At 62.0% G+C, this 14909-nt stretch overlaps 1 protein-coding gene across 2 annotated transcripts; it reads right to left on the bottom strand.

Annotated features, from left to right (window-relative positions):
- Nucleotides 1-230: 230 nt before the first annotated feature.
- On the bottom strand, nucleotides 231-12236 carry GDPD2 (glycerophosphodiester phosphodiesterase domain containing 2). 2 transcript variants are annotated; one of them, XM_068163582.1, is made up of 16 exons: nucleotides 12111-12236; nucleotides 9399-9547; nucleotides 8153-8256; nucleotides 7985-8078; nucleotides 7679-7738; nucleotides 7382-7480; nucleotides 6940-7033; nucleotides 6359-6504; nucleotides 5801-5883; nucleotides 5205-5355; nucleotides 4150-4365; nucleotides 2537-2688; nucleotides 2121-2268; nucleotides 1833-1915; nucleotides 1377-1405; nucleotides 231-1088 (listed from the first exon to the last, which is right to left on the bottom strand). In XM_068163582.1, exons 2-16 carry the CDS (start codon nucleotides 9510-9512, stop codon nucleotides 1036-1038), a joined length of 1626 nt encoding a protein of 541 aa, XP_068019683.1. In that variant the 5' UTR covers nucleotides 9513-9547; nucleotides 12111-12236; the 3' UTR covers nucleotides 231-1035. The 2 variants fall into 2 exon arrangements, with proteins under 2 accessions (XP_068019683.1, XP_068019684.1); XM_068163583.1 differs by lacking the exon at nucleotides 1833-1915.
- Between the last annotated feature and the right edge of the window lie 2673 nt (nucleotides 12237-14909).

Here is a 14909-nt window from a genome sequence, read left to right as displayed (position 1 = left end):
CCCGGGCGGGCACGCCCGGCTCGGCCTCCCCTCCCTCCCTCCCTCGCGGTCTCTCCCTCCCTGCTGCGGAGGGCCTGGCCCGGAGGAGCCGCTCGGCCCCCGGCACCGCTTCCCCGCGCCGTCACTAGATGGCACGGAGGCGCCGCGGACCGCCGCCCGCCCCGGGCCCGCTGGGGAGCGGCTCTCGGTGCGGGGCAGCAGGAGCGAGGGAGCGAGGGAAGAGGCAGCGCTGCCCCGCTGGAGTCTGCGCTCCGCTGGTTTATTGACACAGACAGGTGGGGACAGGAACAGCTGACCCCATCCCGAATTCAAGACCCCGCTGCAAAGTGCCCGACGCCGAGTGCCCCCCGCTGCCCTCCTCCTCACCTCCACAGCCTCGCAGCGGCAGGAGCCTGACCGCAGGTCCTGCCAGCCCCAGACGCCCTCACCCCAGACCCCCTCTCCTCCCAGAGCAACAGCCACCCACTGCTGCATGAGGGCCAGCACTCCGGCCTGCAAGCACAAAGCCAACAGGAGCATGACCTGTGCCCAGCATGGGGGTGGGAAGAGCTCAGCTCCCCTCCATCTCGTGCAAAGCTACCCCCTCACCCCCTTCTGGCCATGGGCAGGGCAGCCCCTGGGCAGCAGTGCTGGGCACAGGATTTCCCATCACCGGCTGCAGAGCTGCTGGCAGGCAGAGGCTGCCCTCCCCCCACACCAAGCGCTGACCTGAATCCCCACAAGACTACAAACCCCAGGGCAGAGATCTTGGCCCCAGCACCACTCAGCAGCCGCCAGGGGCAAGCCAGCTGCATGAAACTCCTGCAAAGGCTCCAGCTCCTTGCTGCCGGTTGGAAATGGGAGCCCCGTTCCAAGTCTCTGCAGCTGAGGGCAGTTCTGCACCACGCAAGGAGCCAGGAAGGCTGTGGAGGACAGGAGGCTCAGGAGGAAGTCTGCTAAGGAGAGAAGCCTCAAAGTTGGCCTGAGGAGCGCTCCCCGCTTGAGCTGTGCAGGGCTCTGGCTGCCCTTCCCCAGGGCTGGTGCAGGCTGGAGGGGTCACTCTTGCATCAGGCTGTTGATCTTTGTGAGCAGCACGTCCGTCTCAGACTCTGGGGGCACAGAAAGAGAAAACAGCCACTGCAGGCAGCTGGCAGCCCGCAGTCACAGGCAGAGCGGCCTGAAAAGCCGGTATGAGGTGGCTGGAACAATGTGGGATTCCACAGGGCTGCTTGCTAAGGGCAGGGCAGGAACTCCCTGGGCTGGGATTCCCTCACCGGCTCATCCCAAATCACTCTTTCATGTTGGACTGCAGAGAGCTGCCTGTCTGCCTGCCAGGGAAAGTCCCACAGGCACAGCCTGGCTCCCAGGGAGAGGAGCTCCCATCCATGCACACTCACCTGCTGGCTGTCTTCTCTGGGAGCATTTCCTAGAAGATGGAATAGGATCAATGTTAGCATGTCAAGTCTGGCCTCCCCTTTCCCTCCCTCAAGCTCCCAGGTGGGAGACCATGGGACATAGTCCTACGGGGATGTGCTGTTGGTGCCTGCAGATGGGTAAAGGAGCAAGGCCAAGGCCACCCCAGGCTCAGCCCACCAAGCCCTGGGGTGCAGAGTGAGCCAATGACATAAGGCACCCAGTGTCTTGAGGCGGGGGAGGGGTTTTGTCTGCAGAGTAAAAGCTTCCCCCACACACTGCTGTCTCACTTAGCCAGCAGGAGGGGACCCCCAAGGCTCCGAGTCCAGACAGGGGTAGCAGCAGATAGGACTGCGTCTGGGCATGCACCACCCACCCAGGGCACACCACAGCCTCCCCCAGATGACCTGCCCTGGGAGCAGAGAAGGCATTAAACATACTTCAGCAAGAGGAAGGCCCAGAGGATGGCAAGTAAAGAAACACAGTCTGTGACAATCCAGATCATGAGGTACGTGCTGCTGGGCTGCAGGGAAACAACAGAAGCGATCAACACCAGCCAGGCCCAGCCCAGCCTGCTGTGCCAGCTCTCCTTTCTGCAGGGTCACAGCTTCCCATGCCAGCCCAGCACCCAGCAAAAGCCACCCTTCAGGCAGCTGGCTGCCTAGGGCTGTGCAGAACAGGCCTCCCAAGTGCTGTGGGGCAGGGTGCAGGGTGGAAGGGTCACCTACCAGCAGCCAGATGGGGCGTTCCATCTCCCTCAGCACCTGGCAGGCGTTGGTTGTGACAGAGCTCACCCCGGAGCACCACAGCACAGAGAAGAGCCAGGGCTGGTTCACCACGTACAGGTTGACAGAGATGTTGTCCCGGCGGTACTGCCTGCAGGAGGACAGTGTGCTCAGGGCAGCAGGCCACAGAGGGCTGTGTCTGGGATGTGATTCAGCATTTGCAGCCACGTGGAGCCACTGTCTGGAGAGTCAGGGCCAGGGCAACCTTGCTGGCAAGGGAGAGGACTGTAGCCAGCTCCATCCCCTGTTCCGAGGATGCAGCACACACCCTCCAGCACTCAGCCTCAGCTGGCCCTCACCACAGCTGGGACAGTGCCCAGGCCCCACAGCTGCCAGGCTCCTTGGCACAGGGCTCTCACCTGATCTCCTCAGAGCTCATGTCCTGGTAGGGCAGGTTGACGTGCAGCAGTGGCTCCTCCTCATTCTGGAGTCTCTTCCGGCCGTAGACTTGCTGAAGCCCTGGGGCTTGCTGTCTGACCTGCTCCCTGAACCCATCAGGCAGCCAGAGGACCTGGGCAGGAGCCAGAAACCACATGTGGAGAAGAGGTACCCCAGAGAGCTTGCTCTCTTCTGGCACTTCCTTGCAGCTCCAGGCACATGTGACCTTCTCAGGCAGCTGGCTCCTGAGCTCCTCTCCATGCTCAGCTCCTCCATGAGGGTCTCATCCAGGACAGCCTCCTAAGAGCTTGTCCCAACCAACAAGCACAAGGGACTCAGTGAGGGGGGCAAGCAGCTCCAGCATGAGAAGGTGTGCTGGGTTACACCCACCCTGGGTGGAGGGCTGAGAGACTCTTGTTCCCACCCCGGGGGATAAAAGTAACCTGATCCAGGGGAACAGAGAGGGACTTGGTTTCCCCCTCCCAGGAGGAGGGGTCCCTGTGTTAAAGGCGGTCTATTCCACTCCCCCTTCCTGTCCAGCGTGAAAAGGAGGACACTGCTGTCCTTTGCCCTCTCTCCTCCTGCCTCACTTGCTCCAGAGGACAACAGCTGCAGGAGTTTTTTCCTGATTCTTCCACGTGATAGGGTCTGGCCTCTTCAAGCTGCTCCTATGCTCTCTAAAGGACTAAATTCACTTACATCCAAGGAAATGCAAGGCCATGCAGGCTTGGTTCTGTATATTTTCCTATTTATCCTTATCCCTCACCCTTGTAAACCCTTCTCCCCCCAATACTGTGAGATACATATATATATATATGTATGTATATAAAAATGGTTACTTCTCCTACTTCCAAACCAACTCCAGAATATTTTTGGTAGATTTGCCTCCTTCTCTTTTCCCCTACCCCTTTTTTCCTTCCTCTCCTTTTTCCTTATCAGGGAAAGGGGGGGGGAGGGGGTGGGGTGTTGGAACTCTTGGTTTGGTACCATCTGAGCTCCTAAACTCCAGTTAAGGCTCAAGCCACTACAGAAGGCTGGAGCATTTATGGCCTCTCTGGGTCGCTGAATAGGTTAAGTCATGCCTCCTTCTGGCCTCAGCTGCAGCGAGAGTGCACCTTGGCTCAGCACTAGAGGCCAAGGCTGTGCTGTGTCCTCTCCTGCTCTACCCTCTCTTAGGGCCAGGGAGGGAGAGCACTGACCAATGTGTGTCTGTGTGCTGGGTGTGTGCTGACCAATGCCCTGGGGGCAGCACATGTCCTGCACTGCAGAGGCTGGAGAGGTGCAGAGGCAACACAGGAGGCTGCAGTGCAAGAGCTGCAGGGAGAGGTGTGGTGAATGGTGGAGAGGTGGAAGCCTGAGCACTTTTCTCCTGCTCTTGCTAGCACTGTTGGTCCCTCCCTAGGCTGAGTCACTGTTTGCACAACCTGGGGGCCAAAGCATTTGGCCAGGTCTGAAGCTGTAGACCCCTAATTATTGGTAACTTCTCCCAGGTGGAGAGCCCCACACTTGGACAGGCTCAGTGGGGTCGAGGGGGCACACCCCCTCCCTGGGCAGCACTGTGCCAGCAGGGCTGCAGCGGTGGTGCCCAACTCACCTGCTGCAGTGGGATGCCTGACTGCAGGATGGCTGCCAGGGTGGCATTGACGAAGCTCTGGTAGTCGCTGTGGTTCTCAGGCCGGAGGTCAAACATGATGGAAATGTTGCTCTGCTTGGCTGCCTCCAGGGCCTGCTGCAGGGAGGGGATCCGCTGCCTGGCCACCTCCTGGCGATCGCCGGCAGACAGGCTCTGCACGGTGGGGAACGGCCTCCGCTGCCAGGGCATTGCCAGGGGGAGAGGGGGTCACCAGGGCAGCCCCTACAGCTGCCACCTCCTCAGCTGGTGCCATCATAGGCACCCCCCCAAGCTTCCACTGGTGCCAGCATAGGCACCCCCCCGAGCTTCCACTGGTGCCAGCATAGGCAGCCCCCTGAGCCTCCACTGGTGCCATCATAGGCAACCCCCCCAAGCTTCCACTGGTGCCATCATAGGCACCCCCCTGAGCCTCCACTGGTGCCATCATAGGCAACCCCCTGAGCTTCCACTGGTGCCAGCATAGGCAACCCCCTGAGCTTCCACTGGTGCCAGCATAGGCACCCCCCTGAGCTTCCACTGGTGCCATCATAGGCACCCCCCCGAGCTTCCACTGGTGCTGAACTGGTGCCTGTCTCTGGCTCCTCTCACAGCAGTCTCTCCAGCACAGACAGGCACAGGACCCCTCTCCTGCAGATCCATGGGGCACCTCTGCCCTTCTGCCCACTAACAGCACAGTTCCAGCAGCTGTAGGGAGTTAAGAGCGGCTCAGCAGTGTGTTAGTCACCTTCTGGGAAGAGCCCTGCCACAGCTGCCTCCAAGCCTAGGCAGGCAGTGCAGCTCAGAGCACATGGGTGAGACATCTCCCCACAAAGCAGCCTCCTGCATGACTCAGCTGAGGAGGAAGAGCAAAGCCCAGCCTGAGGTGTAACCTCACCCCATGGATTTGTGCAGGTGCAGAAGTGCTCTTGCACCCTGGCCAGGTGTCTGCCAGGACCAGGGCTTCAGAGGGAAGCTTCCCCAGGGCAGAGTTAATGCTCTGTCCACCTATCCCTGAGCATCCCCAGGGGCATTCTGACCTCCAGAAACCAGCTGCCAGCATCCAGCTGCTGGAGGTCTGTCCAGTTGAAGGCAGTACTGTTCAGGGCAGCCCTCTCGGGGAACACAGCCTGCACGTTGGTGGTCCTGATGAGTTCCTCATCATGCATGAGGAATGGGACCCCATCAGCACTGGCAAAGGAGCAGAGAGGAAAGCTCTTTGTTACAAGCTGCTTGTCTCATTTCCCTGCCTCTCCCAGCCACCCTTGTGCCTACTCGTGGTCCTCTGCACAAAAAGGAGAGTGTGCAGAGACCACCTAGAGACCAAGCCAGGAGCCAAGCAGTTCCCTCATGACTGCAGCAGCTGTCCCCACAGCAGCACTGCGTGGCATAAACCAGAGCCAGGGTCTGTTCCCAGCGGTCCCACCCCGTGATGGAGGGAGGCAGCCTGCCTGCCTGGGGAGGACAGGAACCCAGCACCTCTCCCAGGTCCCTGGGACACCAATCTGGAAACAGTCCTGCCTCCAGCTGCAGGCCAGATCAGTGCTGCAGGTGTGTTGCAGGATGCCCCACATGGAGGGTGCCCCCCAGGATACAGAGGCCTCTTCCTCCCTGCCAGCCCCTGCTGCCCCTTTACCTCACCATGACGTCTGTCTCAAAGACCTGCACATCACAGTCCACAGCCTTCTGCAGGGACATGAGGGTGTTCTCAGGGGCCAGCTGCAAAGGCAATGGTGCCAGCAGTGAGGGCATGGGCAGGGAGCAGGCACTTGCCCTGCCTGGCTGCAACCACAGCTCTGGGGCAACCACAGTGAGACTTGGGTGAGCCTGGTAGTGCAGGGGGCAGGAAGGGGGCTGGGTGCAGGCACTCAGAGCCTGCCCAGTCCTTGCTGCTCAGCCCACACTACCCAGCCAGGCTCTCTGCTGACAGCTACCTGCTCCTCAGCCAGCAGCACCCAGCAAGCAGCTCTGCCCTACAGTTGCTGCACCCCCTCTCCTTACCCTGTGCTCACCCATCCTCCAGCCCTGTGCTGCCCTGGCTGCTCTGGGCACCCCAGAGCTTGTCCAGGCCTGCAGCAGCAAGGGTCTGGTGGCAGTGCCCCGCAGCAGGCACAGCCTGGCTTTTGCTGGTGGAGCAGCCTGCCCCATCCACCCCAACCCCTGTGCCAGGGTGCTGCAGGTGCTGGCCACTCACCATGGGTGCTCCTCGGTGGCCAACCAGGGCTGGCTTGGGGGGCAGCTGGCTCTCCTCCATGATGCAAGGGGAGGTGATCCCCAGGGGAGCCAGGTAGAGTGCGATCATCAGCGCGCAGTACGCCAGCAGCAGGAGCACCTTGAGGCCTGCAGCAGGCAGAGAGAGCTGAGCTACAGAGGAGGTGCCCTGCAGGCCACTGGGAACGAGCCAAGGCTGCTTCCCCTGGCATGAACTTATGGTTACCATAGGTTACTCATTGCACTCCTCAGCCTCGGGCACCCTGCAGCTTTATGAAAGGACATTGCATGTCCTTGCACCCCAGCCCAGCACCTCTGCAGGGTGCAGGCTGCCGCCCACTGCCCTCCTTCAGCTGCAAAGCAGTGAGGGCTGAAGCTGCAACAAGGGCTGGGCATTGGAAGCACCAACAATGAGCAAGCATTGCTGTCAGACTGAGTCCTGGGGACCTGTTCCCACAGCAGCCATGCTCTCTGTGCACATTCTGCCACCAGTGCCCCTAGGCTGGGCAGCAGGAAGCAGAGCACCAGCTGAGGTGGGAGGTGGGGGCCCTGGCGGGGGCTTACCTGTGCTGCGGGTGCGGTAGATGAAGCTGGCCAGGGGCCACGCAAGGAGAGTCATTCCCCCCACAGCTCCAATGTGCAGGAAGGGGCCTGTGGCCTGGGGAGGCAAAGGCAGGGTGTTAGCCAGCACCAGCCCACCCCTGGTCCCCACAGGAGGTCTGCTACTGCAGCTGGCACTGCTGGCAGGGAGGGAAGGGCAGAGCTCCTGGGGTGACTGAACTGCTCTGTCCAGTCATTGTTCATCACCCTGGCTGCAGCTGCTCCAGGGAGGACTCCAAGAGCAGGAGGAGCACCTAGCCTGGCCAGGCAGCAGAAGCCAAAGACAGGGAGTTAACCTCCATGGCACACAGCCACGCTGGGGCTTCCAGTCACCACCCTTCAGCTCATGCCCACAGGGCAGGCTCTGGGTACAGCTGGGGGAGTCTCTGGTATTGAGGTGACTCACCTGCAAGGAGACACCTGCACTTCTCCACTCCTCTGCCCACTTTATTCCCAGCCCTGTGAAGGCTGCAGCCACTACCAAGGCAGTTAAGATCAGCAGGGTCTGTAGGACAGGGTACAAGGCAGTTAAGGCAGTACTCAGCATCCTGCAGGCCAGCTGGGCTCTGCCCTGGCAGGACAGGCAGAGTCCTCCTCATCCCTTCCTCCTGAGCCCCTGTTCCTGAGCCCCACCTGCCCCGTCTGGGTTTGCAGCTGCCCTCTGTCCCCCATGCTCTGAGCAAGGGTAGTATTCCCCTCTCACCTTGTGCAGCCAGTGTAGCTTCAAGGGCTGGCCACAGAGCTGTAAGCACAAAGCAAGGACCTGCAAGAAGAACAAGGAGCTGTCAGCTGTACCCCACTGGGCTGGGCTGTACCCCACAGCTCAGCCCTCTGAGGGCACAGGAGGTTTGTTCCCCCAGCAGAGGCAGGGCTCTGGCCATGCTCAGGCTGACAGAGCTCTGGCAGGCCAGATGCTGTGGGCTTCAGCTGGCTCTGCAGAGCATGGCAGCCAGGCTGTGCCCAGCACAGCTGTGACCCCCCCAGCACAAGCAGGGCCCCCGAGGCTCACCAGCAGCGTGGCCGAGTAGGTGATGAGCACAGCTGTAGCTACGAGCAGCACCAGGGACCAGTCCAGCCACAGCCTCCTCTGCTTGAAGATGAACCTGCCAGCAGAGGGGGTGCTCAGAGAGGCGGGGGGGGCACACGGAGCAAGGCTGGGTGTGGGCACCCTACTCACTCATTGAAGTTGTGGAAATCGTTCAGAATGATGACTGTGAAGTAGAGCCACACCAGTGCGAAGAGGAAGACGACAAAGAGGAAGAGGAACCAGCTGCAGTCGCACTGAAAGCCAGAGGTGAGAGCTGTGCACAGCCCTGCAGGGCACCCAGCCCAGACAGGCTGCACAAGGGGCACGGCAGGCACAGGGCCCAGGTGCAGGCACACAGCAGCCCCTGGAGAGGGCACAGAGCTCCCCAGCAGAGCTCTTCTGGCTGGACCCATGCTCCAGGAGGCTGGAGCAGCATCTCCTACAGGGCATTTAAAAGCTACCTACGGCAGACTGGAGAGGACAGCCTGTGGGTAAGGGCTGCCTCCTTTCCTGTGCAACAGTCTTGGGAGCTCTGCTCCCTCTCCATGGGGCAGCTCAGTGCCTGCACTTTGGACATGAGAAGAGCCAGAGCCCCAGGTGCTGTTCTGGCTGCTCTGTGGGCTGGGCAGAGGGGTGCTGTGTGCCAGGGGTGCTGTGTGCCACGGCTGCCATAGCAGCAAGGAACCCGCAGACTGCTCCTGCCTGCCCAGCTGAGCCCAGCTCCAGCTGCATGGTCTCCAGCCCCTGCATACTCAGGGAGGTGAAGGATGCCAGGGAGGTGAGGGATGCCAGGTGCTATGTTGGCCATGTGGCAGGCAGGACCTGCCCACACATTCCAGGCAAGACAGGACAAGCAGCAGCACAGCCACTCCCATGGGATCTGGAGACCTCAGAGAATCCCAGGGCCTTGCCCCTCCCAGCTTACAAATTGCTGGGGACTCATCCTCCCAGTACCCCGTGGGCAGGGGCTGTGCCCAGCCCAGGCACCGTGCCTTCCACGTGCCCTGCTAGGCACGCAGCCCCCAGGGCCTGCCCGCAACACTCCGCCGCGGGCAGTGCAGCTCAGTGCCTGGCTCCAGGCACGCTCAGCCGGGCAGGGGGTGGCTGTGGCTCAGCCCTGCTCTGCCAGCCTGCTGCCCTGCCCTGCCTCTCACCCACAGGGCACAAACTGCTCAACTTCTCACCATTCACTGCTCCAAGCCAGGGCAGTCCCTGGGCAGAGAGGGTGCCAGGTAGCATCCCAGCTCTCCTGGCACTCAGCCCTGGGGAGCAGGACCAGTGTTGGTGTCAGCAGCCCAATGTTTGGGCTGACCTGAGCCCTTCCCCATCCCGGCCACTACCCTGAGCCTCACACACAGGCTGGCCAGCCCCAGCTTAGCATCATCTTTGGCATTACCTTGGTGGTTCTCAGGCCCTTCCTCTTCTCTTTCTTGGCAGTGATCCACTGGCAGCTGTAGAGGCAGAGCAGGCAGGTGGCACAGGGGCGGCAGCAGCCAGCGGGGTCTGCCATGGCACCGAGCTGTGCTGGGCCAAGGGTCAGCTGTCCTGAGGGGGATGCACACAACACGTTGGCACAGATCTCCCAAGACACACTGCCCCTAACCCGTGGGCAGGGGGTGTGGCAGCATCCAGCTGTGCTGGAGTCCTGGGACGTAGAAGGGGTGCTGGCTGTGTCCCCAGCTGAGGCATGGTGCCAGGCAAAGCAGGAGCACAGGCTGCAGCCCAACCTGTTCAGCAGGCTGCCCCGGGACCCTTTGCTCAGCGAGCTGCAGCAAGCCCAGAGCTGGCCCCAGCCCAGGGTTTGGCACTGCCTGACAGCCAGGGGCACCCTACCGGCTCTAGAGGCCACCAGCCTCACTGTCCAGCTCCAGGCTACCTTGCAGCCAGGCTCCCTTGGCTGCAGCGCATCTTGCAGGGGCCAGCAGCTCCCTGCTGCCTCCTGGGACTGCTGCTGCACAGCTGGGGTGCACGCAGCAGCACGGGGGTCCCCATCCCCCTCCCCAAGTGCAGGTGTGTGCGGAGGCAGCACTGCCCTGTCAGCCCTGCAGCGCAGCTCCTGCAGCGCAGCTGCTGCAGCCGGGGGTGCCTGGCGCGGCCGGAGCAGCTGCAGCTGAGCAGCTGCAGGACGGCTGCTGGGCCAAGCACCGTGGGGGGCAGGGGGCAAGTGGCACTTACGGGGGGAACCCATTGCAGACACCAAGGCTGAGCGTGGGACTGGGCTCTGTATGCCCTGGGAAGGGGCCGGGGCCAGGAGGCTTTGCTGTGGTGCCCAGATGTGGGGTGCTTGGCTGGAGAAAGAAGGGAGCCCCACGCAAGAGCTCCCTTCATCCACCTCGAGAAACTCCACGTCTGTTCCCACTTGCCCTGCTGCAGAGCTCCTCCTCCTCCCAACCTCCCAGACCGGCCAGGCACCCCCACAGCACTCCTGCCCCACAGATTGCAGCTCTGTGACCACAAGGAGCCAGCTGACCACAGCTCATCCAGCCACATCCTCTCCAGTGTTGGGGGCAAGGGTGTGCCTAGCAGGGCTGTGTCCCATCCCAGCCTGGGCCCTGGGGAAGGGAGGCAGAGCTAGCCCAGGGCCTCCCACCCCAGCTAGCCACCCCAGAGCGGTTCTGCCATGCCCTGGCCATGGCCAAGGGCTCACTCAGATCTTGTCCCACGACACAGCAGCACCCCAGCAGGGCACCCCACTCCCAGACATCACCAGGCTGTTGGTTTCCAGGGCTGAGGTGCAGAGTATCCCCAGGACCCACACAGAAGGGTGGCTGCTGGGGCATGGACAGCCAGGTACCAACCTGAGAGCAGGATCCCTAACCTGCCTAGGTGACTTTTGCAGGCTGGAGGGGGCTGGGGGCTGCCACCAGCAGGTCCAGCCAGCCAAGGGGCAGGGGATGCTGAGCAGCACAGCACTGCCCACATCTGCTGTCTTCTGGGGAGCCAGCCCTAGCACAAGTGCAAGAAGCCATGGAACCAGTTTCCCTTCCTGATACCCAGGGGCTCTGGCTACAGCCTCATACCCCTGCTGTCACCAGAAGGAGAGGCACAACTTCCACCAGGGAGCAGAAGGCTTAGCCAGCATCCCCTGGGCACTACCCTGGTGCCCTTCTTGCTGCTCACATGGGCAGAGTACCCACGTGCTACCAGCTGCTGAGGGAAACCCTGTCACACAGCCCAGCCCCAGCTGGCTGGTACAAAGTACAGGAGGAGTGGTTGTGGGCAACAGCCAAATCTCAGCACTCAGCTGCTCTGGGAGGCTGTCACTGCCAGGACCCGAGCTTAGCAGAGCAGTGCCACGGCACTGGCCACAGATCAATGCCAGTGGTGCTATCTGTAGGGTTCTGAGGAAAAATGAATCCTGTGCCCTGGTTCAGAGTGGGACTGCAGAAGGGGCACCAGTAGTTGTTCTGCAACAGCCCAGCACAGGGCACAGATCCCAAACACAGCTGGGGTTGGTGTGCAGCAGACCCCTTTGCCCCAGCCCCATGGGAGAATGGCACAGTAGGACCTGGGGGTCTGTCAAGGCTGGAAGGAGCTCTCCTTCAGCTCTCCTCCTTCAAACTCCTTCAACCCCCACAGCACATCCCCAGTTGTAGTTGGGGAGGGGGGCACAGGAGGATTGAGGGGGTGGCAGGCCCATTGCCACAGTCACCAGCACGGCAGCATGCACTTGCAGCCCCACGGGCACCTCTGTGTGCCTGGGGCACTGGTACAGCACATCAGGTGGCCACGGGCACAGCAAGATCCCCTTGCCCTCAAGGAGCAGAGCTAGCCCAGGCTGAGTGCCACTGGGCAGGTCAGCAGGAGCTGGCACCCAGCCACACCATCCCCTGAGGGGGGACAGCAGAGGGAGGGACAGCAGAGCCACTGTGGGGCGAACAGGGTGACCCCAAAACAGCAAGGGCAGCGCAGCCTGGCCCAGACCCCCTTCTCCCAGCCTCATGCCCTGGGTTCCCACTGGAGCATGAGGGCAGCATGGACAGCCCCTCCCATTCTCCCCCTCAGCCGCACGCAGAGCTAAGATCATCCCCCCCCCCCCCCGCCAGCTCTCCCACAGCTCCCCACGGCAGGGCTGCCATGCCTGGCACCCCGGGGGGTGGCACAGTACCTGCTCGCTGCGGCCGCGGGGCTCTCGCAGCCGGAGCCCAGGTGAGCGCCGGGGCCGGGCTGGCTGCTGTGCCGGAGCCCTGCTCGCCTCTGCCGGAGCCCTGCTCGCCTCTGCCGACTGCTCACACCCTCCTGGGTGTGTTTGTGGCCCGGCAGCGCTGCGCTGCAGGTCTGCACAGGCTAGCAGCGGGCAGGGCCGGGGTCAGGGTGTGCCCCACCAGCAGCAGAGTGCCAGCAGCAGGGTGCCAGCAGCAGGGTGCCAGCAGCAAGGTGCCAGCAGCAGGGTGCCTGCCGACCCCGCGCTGCGGCGGCCTCCTGGTTGCTGGGCTGCAGAAGGGGCCCGGAGCAGGTCATGCACCGCAGCACACAGGAGTTTGCAGGCAGCCCACGCTCCAGACTGGGGAAGGCTCTGAGGAGAAGCCCTGGCAGCAGGGCAGGCAGAGGGAGGCAGATCTTCGTGCATCACTGGGGCCTGTGAACAAGTGGCTGTGGGAGCCTCTCTGCCATGGGAGGCTTTCCCTTTCCTTGCCTGGGACAGACATGCTGCAGGCCACCACTGATGGCACTCCCTGGGGAAAAAATACATTTGAAGGCAGAGGCACAAGAGTTAAAAATGGTTTCTTGGCTTGGGTCAAGAGCAGCCCTTCAGAGCCAACACATCCAAACTTTGCTAAAACAGCAGATGAGAGAAGGCTCCAAGACAAAATCCTGATGCCACCTGCAGATGGACAGGGTGATGGCTTCCCTCTCCCCGGTTCCCTGCCCATTGGCATGGCACAGCTGTGAGCCTCGCCCTCTGCTCCAGCTCTCAGCAGACGTGCAGCCCTGGGTGAGTCAGGATGCAAGGTAACATTTCTGTGCCAGTGAACTGCTCTGGCATTGCCTGGCATCCTAGGTGACCTCTGTGATCTCCTGCCACTTGCAAAGCTGAGTTACAGGGAGGTGATGGCATCCTGCAGTGATACAGCAGCTGTGAGGCTGGGCAGCAGCCTCAGCACCCCTGCCCGAGCCGATCCTGTTCCACACCATTATCAATTAACAGCTCTGGCACAAAGTGTTGACCAGGTCCATGAAGTGTGCCCACCCAGCAGGTCTGTGAGGCCGCAGCAGTGGAGGGGCTGGCACAGCACAGGAGCAGCTGTGAGCCAGCACCCACAGCTCCACACCCAAAGCACTCCAGGTGTCTCAGCTGCAAGCAGCTAGCAGCAAGCTTTGCCTCCCTCATCTGTGTGTTCTGCCAGCTCCAGCAGGGGCCAACTCTGGTGCTACAGTGCACAGCAAACCCACGGGAGGGGGCTTCCTAGTGGGGCACAGCCCGTGGGATGCAGAGCTCCTTGCACCGAGGGTGAAAGGCTTGGGTTCAGGCTGCAGATTAGAAAGAGAGGAAGATGTGGGCACCGGGCAGGGGTGAAGGACCAAGCAACAGCTTAGGCAGTGGGGAGGGGAAAGCACAGCATGAAGAAGGAGACCAAGGTGATGCTGGAAGAGGGGAAGCGGCAGCAGAGTTCCTGCAGACTCAGAAGCTGTGGATTTTAGGGGTGCGAGCAAAAGCTGAGGGAAGAGGTGCCCCTGAACCAGGGACCCCCCCGGCACTGGCGGCCACCTGACCGCGCTGGGGGCAGCTCCCATTTCCCTTTATAGCCCAGGTGGGACAGCACCGCCGCTACCGAGCGGGAGGAGGCTCCCGGAGCGAGCGGAGGCCCAGGAAGTCCTGAGACGGGCACATCGCCCCTGCCGCCTGCAGCGGCCACCTCTGCCCGCCCGAGGGCGCCAGCGCGCCACCGCCGGCCTCACTCTGGTTACGCACGTCCCTCCCGCGCCTTGACGGCGGAGGTCAGCCATATTGAGCGAGGGCACGTAGCTGGTACCTGTGGAAGCCATTTTGAGTACTGGCACGGGAGCCGGACCGCAAGCCCCGCCCGGGTCCCGCGCCGTCAGGTTCAAGGCGCAGCCGCCAGAGGCTTTGTCCCTGTGAGGCTGCTGAGCCCTGGCGCAGGCTGCCCGGAGAGGTTGTGGAGCCTCCTGCTCTGCAGCCTTTCCAACCCCGCTGGCTGTGTTCTGAGTGCCCTGCCCTGGGTGACCCTGCTCTGGCAGGGCTTGGGCTGGATGATCTCCAGAGGTCCCTTCCAGCCCCAGAGGTTCTGTGGTTATGTGAAGTGTTGCACTGCTGCCAGCAGGATTTGTGCCCTGCCTTTGCTTGTGAACATTCCGAGGGGGAAGGGGTTGCTAATCTCATGCTTGCCTGTGACAAACACCTGGGCAGCTCCCCAGAGGCAGAGGGATGGGTGCTAGCAAGGGCTCTGCACTTGTTGCCCGGAGGCGAGCCAAGGATGAAGCACTGAGGCAGCCAAGGGAGTCAAGGGCATTCACCTAAGAGGGTGGCACTGCCAGCCCAGCTGAAGAGCCTCTATGCCAATGCACACAGCTGGGGCAACCAACAGGATGACTTCAGGGCCCTGGGCTGCTAGGATGCTGTGCCATAGAGGCTGTCCCTGCAAGCTGGTGGCATGATTGGCATGAGTGGAAGGTAGGGATGGAATGGTAGCAGCTCTCTAGGAAGGAGAGGCAGGGCAGGAGGGGAGGAGCTGTCACTCTCTGCATCAGGGAGCAGCTGGAATCAGTGGAGCCCCAGCTGGGCAAGGGTGATGTGCTGGTGGAGAGCAGATGGGTGAAGATGGAGGGGAAGCCAGGGGAAGGAGATGTTCTGGTAGGGCTCTGCTACAGGCCCCCTGCCCAGCAGAACCGAGCCGATGAGGCACTCCACAGGCCCTGCTCCTCCTGGGGGATTTCAGCCACCCTG

The sequence above is a fragment of the Melanerpes formicivorus genome, unplaced genomic scaffold (genome assembly GCF_026170545.1).
Source record: "Melanerpes formicivorus ecotype bairdi unplaced genomic scaffold, bMelFor1.0.p_v2 SCAF_73, whole genome shotgun sequence".
Classification (NCBI taxonomy): Eukaryota; Metazoa; Chordata; class Aves; order Piciformes; family Picidae; genus Melanerpes; species Melanerpes formicivorus.
Note: the sequence above shows the minus strand (reverse complement) of the source record. Positions and strands in the feature narration are given on the sequence as shown.